At 64.3% G+C, this 7,180-nt stretch overlaps 1 protein-coding gene across 1 annotated transcript; it reads right to left on the reverse strand.

Moving 5' to 3' along the window:
• Positions 1 to 352: 352 nt before the first annotated feature.
• LOC142594704 (E3 ubiquitin-protein ligase PHF7-like) lies at positions 353 to 6,760 on the reverse strand. The gene is made up of 11 exons (XM_075720109.1): positions 6,622 to 6,760; positions 6,347 to 6,441; positions 6,141 to 6,242; positions 5,747 to 5,871; positions 5,488 to 5,650; positions 5,295 to 5,401; positions 5,064 to 5,180; positions 4,692 to 4,810; positions 2,269 to 2,300; positions 1,029 to 1,112; positions 353 to 547 (listed from the first exon to the last, which is right to left on the reverse strand). The coding sequence occupies exons 1-11, from the start codon at positions 6,758 to 6,760 to the stop codon at positions 353 to 355; spliced, it is 1,278 nt and encodes a 425-aa protein (XP_075576224.1).
• Between the last annotated feature and the right edge of the window lie 420 nt (positions 6,761 to 7,180).

The following is a 7,180-nucleotide window of genomic DNA, read 5'->3' on the forward strand; positions in this document are numbered from 1 at the left end:
TGCAGCAGAGGCGCCCGCACTGTGAGCGGGTGCTCCGGCCTCTGCCCCGTGCCGCTCCTGGTGTCACCCCCAGCGGCAGCCCAGTGCGGTGAAGGAGGTGCCGTTGGTGCTGTCGCCCGGCAGCGTGCCGGCTGTGCCCGCGAGGTGCCTGGGCAGCTGTGCCACCAGGATGGGCTCTGAATCCCTGAGAGCAGCCTGGTGAGTCCCCGGTCCGTGACACCCCGGCGTTCTGTGACGCCCCCCCTGTCGTGAGCCCCGCAGCTGCGGCAGGCCGTGGCACATGCCCTCTTTTCCCCCTGTTGCAGTAGCACGCCAGCAGGCTGAGTCAGAGAGTGGCTGATGAGAAGGGCTTCTATGGCTTCCTCGTCCCTGCTAACGCATCAGGAACCAGAGCAGGTAGCCCAGAAGGTGAGGCCGGTGCAAACGTGTCGTCGCTGTGTTCCCCGTGCCTCGTGTTGCTGAGCTGTGCATCGCTGACCGCTGGGGATGCTCTGTCAGCCGTCTGCGAGCAGCTGCCCTCTCCCCTCTTGTTGTCGATGTTGTTGTTCTGCAGAAATAGGCCTTTTTGGATGAACTTGTGGATGTGAAGAAGGCAGGTGGCTTTGAGTGGCCTGGTGTCACAGGCGAGGCGGCCCGCTGAAATGTGGCGGGGCTGTGCTGGGCAAGGGTGAACCGAGCTCCTCTGCCTGCCCTTTGCACAAGCCCCCGGTTGCAGGCGACGCAGACTCCAGCCCCTGGTACAGGGACCGTTGCACGGTGCCCCGGCTGCGGAGCACAGACCGGGGGATGTGCGGACATGTTGGGGATTTTGATGCCCAGGTGAAAGATCTTCTCCTTGAAGGTGTCTGCATCCTGGCAGAGCTGGCAGCAGAAATGGTGCAGGGCAGAGTGCAGGACCCGGCCCTGGGTCAGAGCTGGCCTCAGCATGCATGGTGGGGAGTGTCCCACTTGCCCTGCCCCTTCCCCCCCTGCCCCTGGAGCTGGGCAAAGGGGTGGTGATGTGAGGGGCTGGGGGCAATGCCGCCTACCTGGATGCAGTGGTGGTGAAGCCAGGCGCTGACACAGGCGGGGCAGACCAGGGTGTTGTAGCAGGGCTGCCCCACAACCACTTCCTGGAGGTGAGGCGGGGGCCTGGTCGCGCTGCAGCGGCCGGTGCTTGCAGCAGCAGGAGCTGCCCTGTGTGAGGGAGGCGACAGCTCTGCCCCAGCCGGGGCACTGGGACCGGGGTGGGCACGCGTGCGCACCAGCCTCACCTTCTGTGCCACCTGTTCCATCTCCCGCAGGGTGTTGGGGGGGGAAGAAGCTGTAGAAGCCCTTTTCATCAGCCCCTCTCTGGCCCAGCCCGCTGGCAGGATAATGCAAGAGGGGGAAAGGAGGTGTGCCCGGGTCTGCCAGCGGTGCAGGGCTGGGGAGTGGGCTTGTCGGGGACCGGGGCCTGTCTAGGCAGCTCTCATGGATTCAGAGCCCATGCTGGAGACCCAGCTGCTGCTGTCACAGCCTGCACAAGGCTGGAGGACAGTGGCACCGTCACCCCCAGCACTGTGCTGGGATGCCAGTGGGGTAATGCTGGGAGCGGGATGGGGGAGAGGCCAGAGATTCCAGGCTCCCAGGGCCCCAGCTCCTGGCAGTTGTGCTGCAGAAGAAGAGGCCAGGATGCTCGCAGGACACTCTGGCACCCAACCGCCCTCCTAGCCCCTGTCCACCAAACCTGCTGCTGCTCCCCAATAAAAGTTTATTTTTGTATTTTCTGTTTTCTTAGCAGAAAATAGTTAGTGTAATGTAAATAAATAGAATCATTTGTATTGATGTATGATGATTTGTATTGATTTGTATGATGTCTGGGCAGCGGGGGGCCTGTGCTGTTTCTTGGCAGCAGCACCCTGGGTGTCCCCGCCCCCCATCCCGGCCACCCTTGGGGCACTGCCGTGGCCCTTGCAGCCTGAGCCCCATGCAGCAGTGGGTGCTCCCATCACCCCTGCCTGGGTGCAGCTGGTGATGCAGGTGGAGGTGATGAGGCCCTGCAGGATGGGGTGTTGCTGGTAGCTGAAGCAGCAGGCAGTGGGGATGCCCTCTGTGAGGGCAGAGAGGCAGCCAGCCTGCCCTGGTGAGCCCCCAGGCTCCAGCAGAGGCTTGGGGTTCCGCAGGGATTTGCCATCTCCCGTCCCTCCCCTTGTGTCCTATTGCCTGGCGGTGGCCCCCCAGGAGACCCCTGGCCCCAAGGCTGAGTCCCAGCATTGGTGGTGGTCTCCTGCTCCCAGCCCTCCCCACAGCCGCGAGGGTCCCTGCTGACAGGGATGGGGCTCTCCTCTGCACGGTGCTGGGCCCCTGTGGCGCTGCCCTCCTTTTCTCCCCGGCTGCTGGGTAGGCGCAGGGTTTCAGGGAAGGAAAATGACTGCATCGCGCCAAGGAAATGATGTTGGGGTCGCCCAGTTTTGCTGAGCTGGAGAAGGCAAGGAAACGGCAGCAGGGGAAGTGCCTGCCACGGGGCTGCGACTTTGAGATTCCATTTGGTTGCCTGGCAGGGACCGTCCGGAGCGCAAACCCCCATGACACGGACCCTGCCGCCGCTGCAAGGACCCCAAGGGGCCGTGAGCCGGGCTGGGGCACGAAGCTCTGTAGCCAGAGCCCCAATGGCAATGGCAAGCAGGCAGCCGTGAAGCAAGCTCCAGGCAGGCATTTGCTCTGCAACAGCCCCAGCAGCATCACTGTGTCGGGGGGGGCTGCAGACAGCGCGCCCAGCCCAGCATCCTTAAACGCCACGCCCAGGCAGGGGCTGCTTCATGCTGGGGGGGAGATAAGGCGTTCAGCCTCAGTACTCTGTGTTTCCCTGCCCTCCCAGGGGCTTCCAGGACTCTTCCTGCGACCCGCGGGGATGCCGAGCCCTGATGCGACCCGTATTTTCTCCCACTGGATTCCCCTTGGCTCACTCGAGCTGCAGGTCGGAGGAGGGTGTTTTATTAAACGCGTCGAGGGACGTAGAGTAGTGTGGAGGGGGCGGCGGCAGGGGAGAGGACGGACATGGTGTAGTCTAGCCTACCCTTGATTGGTTTAGTGTGGACTTGGTAGTGTAGGTTAATGGTTGGACTGGATGATGTTAAAGGTCTTTTCCAACCTAAACGATTCTATGATTCTATGATTAAGATGGGAAAGGACCTCTGAGATCATCAGTCCAATCATCAAGCCAACACCACCATGCCCGCTAAACCGTGTCCCAGAGTGCCACATCTACCCGTTTTTTGAACACTTCCAGGGATGGTGTCTCCCCCACCTCTCTGGGCAGCCTGTTCCAACGCTTGACTAGCCTTTCCGTGAAGAAATGTCTCCTAATACCCAACCTAAACCTCCCCTGGCGCAGCTTGAGCCCATTTCCTCTCGTCCTATCGCTAACTACTTGGGAGAAGAGACCAACGCCCACCTCACTACACCCTCCTGTCAGGTAGCTGCAGAGAGCGATAAGGTCTCCCTCCCCTCAGCCTCCTCTTCTCCAGGCTAAACAACCCCGGTTCCCTCAGCCGCTCCTCACAAGGCCTGTGCTCCAGACCCTTCCCCAGCTTCGTTGCCCTTGTCTGGACACGTTCCAGCACCTCGATGTCTTTCTTGTATTGAGAGGCCTAAACCTGGACACAGTATTCCAGGTGCGGCCTCACCAGTGCCGAGTACAGGGGCACAATCACCTCCCTGCTCCTGCTGGCCACGCTATTCCTGATCCAAGCCAGGATGCTGTTGGCCTTCTTGGCCACCTGGGCACGCTGCTGGCTCATGTTCAGCCGGCTGTCAACCAACACCCTCAGGTCCTTTTTGGCCAGGCAGCTTTCCAGCCGCTCTTGCCCAAGGCCGCAGCATTGCGTGGGGTTGTTGCGAGCCAAGTGCAGGAGCCGGCACTTGGCCTTGTTAAACCTCAAGCAGTTGGCCTCGGCCCATGGGTTCAGCCTGTCCAGGTCCCTGTGCAGGGCCATCCCACCCTCGAGCAGATCGACACTCCCACCCAGTTTGGTGTCATCTGCAAAGTTCCTGAGGGCACTCTCAATCCCCTCAGTCAGATCGTTGATAAAGATCTTAAACAAGAGTGGCCCCAAAACAGAGCCCTGGGGAACAGCGCTCCTGACTGGCCGCCAACTGGACTTGACTCCATTCACCACAACTCTCTGGGCTCGGCCACCCAACCACTTTTTTACCCAAGGAAGAGTATGCCCGTCCAAGCCATGAACTGCCAGCTTCCTAAGGAGAATGCTATGGGAGACGGCGTCAAAGGCTTTGCTGAATTTTAACTTTGCCGATTTAACTTGTTGGAGTTAAACTGAATATTTTCTGCTAAGAAAAGGGGAAATACAGAAGTACGCTTTTATTAGGGAGGATCGGCAGGTTTGTTGGACAGGGGCTAGGAGGGCCGTTGGGTGCCGGGGGGTCCTGCGAGCATCCTGGCCTCTTCTTCCGCAGCGGAACTGCCAGGAGCTGGGGCGCTGGGAGACTGCCCCTGCGCCGGGGGGCTGGAGCCTGCGTCGCCTGCAACGGGGGGCTCTGCAAGGGGCAGGCAGAGGATGAGCGCAACAAGCCCACGCCACACTCCCTCCCTCCCTCCCTCCCTGCACCGCACCGCACCGCACCGCAGCGCCGCGCCTGTCCCCACCTCTCGCACAGCTGTGGTGGCCACGTGGCCCCGGGGCCCCTGTCCCCACAGCTGCACCCCTCACCTGTGCCCGTGTGGCTGCAGTCGCCACACTCCCAGGACTCGGCATCTTCCCGCACAGCGGAGCAGCGCTGGTGGGTCCCGCGGGAGCCACAGGAGCTGCAGAGCACCAGTCTCCAGGGCCTGCGGGAGCAACGGCACCCACTGCCACCAAAGGCCCCCCCGAGCTGCGGGTGCCCAGCCCGGGCGCTCTGCTGAGCCCACCTCCGCCCCGCTCCCCCCCGCCACAGGCAGCCGCGGCTCAGCTGCCCGCACGCACGCACCCTGCGCCATGCCCGCCTCGGCATCTCAGGGCGCCTCCGGCCCTGCCCAAAGGAGGACACAAAGGCATCGTCTCCTCGCTGGGACTCTGGGCACCGCAGCCACCCGCGCTTACCCGTTCACCTCTGCCTCCTCCCGTCCCGCCGGGCACAGGCACTGCCTGGCGTCGCAGCAGCTGTGCCGCCGATAATGGTCCGCAAAGGCCCCCTCCTCCTCCTCCCAGGCAGCGTCCCTGCGGGAGCCGGGCAGCGCTCAGCCCCGGGGGCGTGGGGGACACCCCGCGAGGCAGGAGGACACTGCATGGAGCGTCTCAGAGGGGGAGGGAGGCAGGGTGGAGGGCACCGACCTGTCAGGGATTTTGATGCCCAGGCGAAACATCTCCTCTTGGAAGGCATTTACGTCCTGGCACAGCGGGCATCGGAAATGGTGCAGGGCGGAGCGCAGCGCCTGGCCCTGGGGCACGGATGGCATCAACGGCATCAGCATCAGCGGTGGCGGCAGGGGGGCCACATCAGGGGGCCGGGGGCAACGACGCCTACCTGGATGCAGCGGCGGTGGAACCAGGCACTGGTGCAGGTAGGACAGACCAAGGTGTCATAGCATGGCCGCCGTGCCACTACCTCCTGGCAGATGAGGCAGGCCGTCTGGTCCTGCTGCACCGCCCGCACCCGCTGCACCGGCCGGTGCCTCCAGCAGAAGGACCTGCGGGACGGAGGTGACAGCTCAGCCTCGGCCCGCTCCTCCGCCCTGCACCTGGCCCTGGACCCGGAGCTTGCCCCGCAGGGCGGCTACACTCACTTGAACTCCCCGAAGAATTGGGAGATGCACCCTCGCTCGCTACCGCAGGGGAAGTGGAATATTCGGGGGCAGCGCCGGCCCCGGCAGGTGACCGAGGCGCCCCGCAGCCGGCAGATGCAGCACCTCTGGGGGGGCACGGAGACGCTCGGCGTCAGCGCCGCGTGTTCCCGGGGAGCCCGGTTCGCCCTCGCCCAGCACAGCCCCGCCACGTTTTGGTGGGCCGCCTGGCCGGTGACACCGGGCCACTCAGAAAGACACCTACCTTCTCCACATCCCCAGTTTCCGCAGCAATGGGCCTTTGTGGATGAAGGAGGATGTGGAGGGTTGCTGACCTGTGCAGCACCGGGCACGGGGCGTGGGGACCGCGGTGGGGACGCGTGCCCCCCGGCCTCACCTTCTGCGACACCCGCGCCAGCTCCTGCCGGATGTCGGGGAGGAGGAAGCCGAAGAAGCCCTCTTCATCGGCCCCTCTCTGGCTCAGCCCGCTGGCGTGGTACTGCAAGAGGGGATAAGAGGGCACGTGCCAGGGGCTGCCGGCGGTGCGGGGCTGGGGACCGGTGGTTGTCAGGGACCGGGAATTTTTGAGCCCCGGGGACTCACCAGGCAGTTCTCGTGGACACACAGTCCGTCCTGACGGCACAGCTCCCCAACGACCTCGGCGTCACAGTCTGCCCGCTGGCACAGCCCGCACAGTGCTGGAGGACGATGGCACCGTCACCCCCAGCACCGCGCCAGGGTTCCGGCAGGGCTAACGCCGGGAGCGGGGCTGGGGGCAGGCCGGAGCAGCTTCCCAGAGCACGGGATCTCTGCACACACAGCCGGGCGCCAGCCAAAATCCCCTCTGGCAGGTGCCCGTGGGGATGCTCTGCGCTCACCTTCCTCCTCGGGGACCTGACCCTTTCTTATGGGCAGGGGAGGTGCACTGGAGGGTCCCGCCTGCTCCCCCTGCAGCTCTGCGGGACAGTGGGCAGCGGGGGGCTGGGGCCTTTTGCGGCGCCGGGACCTCGGCTCCATCTCCGCCAGTGGCTGCAGCGAAGGAGACGGCTGGGCGTCGGGACGTCGGTGCGGTCAAAGACCGTCCTGATCCTCTAGCGTCCGTGGCCAACGCGCCACTGAGCTGGGGGCGGTTGCGCGGGGGTGTTTATCCAGCCCGGGGGGTTTGTGACACGGGCTCCGCACGCACGTACGGTCACAAACACGGTCCCGCATGCGTGAAGCCGGGTCACAAATGTCCCCACGCCCAGTCATCTCCTTCCCTGCATCTGGGACCTGGGCACAGGCACAGGGCTGTGATCGGGGGAGGGAGGGAGGGAGTGTGGCATGGGCTTGTTTGTGCTCACCATCTCCCTGCCCCTTGCAGTGCCCCCCGTTGCAGCTGGCCCAGACTCCAGCCCCCCGGCGCAGGGACCCTCGCACAGCGCCCCGGCTCCTGGC

Source organism: Pelecanus crispus, chromosome 12 (genome assembly GCF_030463565.1).
Source record: "Pelecanus crispus isolate bPelCri1 chromosome 12, bPelCri1.pri, whole genome shotgun sequence".
Taxonomy (NCBI): domain Eukaryota; kingdom Metazoa; phylum Chordata; class Aves; order Pelecaniformes; family Pelecanidae; genus Pelecanus; species Pelecanus crispus.

What these genes read in the sequence shown, in the direction of transcription:
- LOC142594704 (XM_075720109.1), bottom strand. Translation starts at nt 6,760, where the DNA reads ATGGAGCCGAGGTCCCGGCGCCGCAAAAGGCCCCAGCCCCCCGCTGCC. An exon ending in TCAGGTCCCCGAGGAGGAAG is followed by an intron (nt 6,442 to 6,621) that starts GTGAGCGCAGAG and finishes ATCGTCCTCCAG; the next exon opens with CACTGTGCGGGCTGTGCCAG. An exon ending in CAGCAGGGACCCTCGCGGCT is followed by an intron (nt 1,113 to 2,268) that starts GTGGGGAGGGCT and finishes CCTCACCTCCAG; the next exon opens with GAAGTGGTTGTGGGGCAGCC.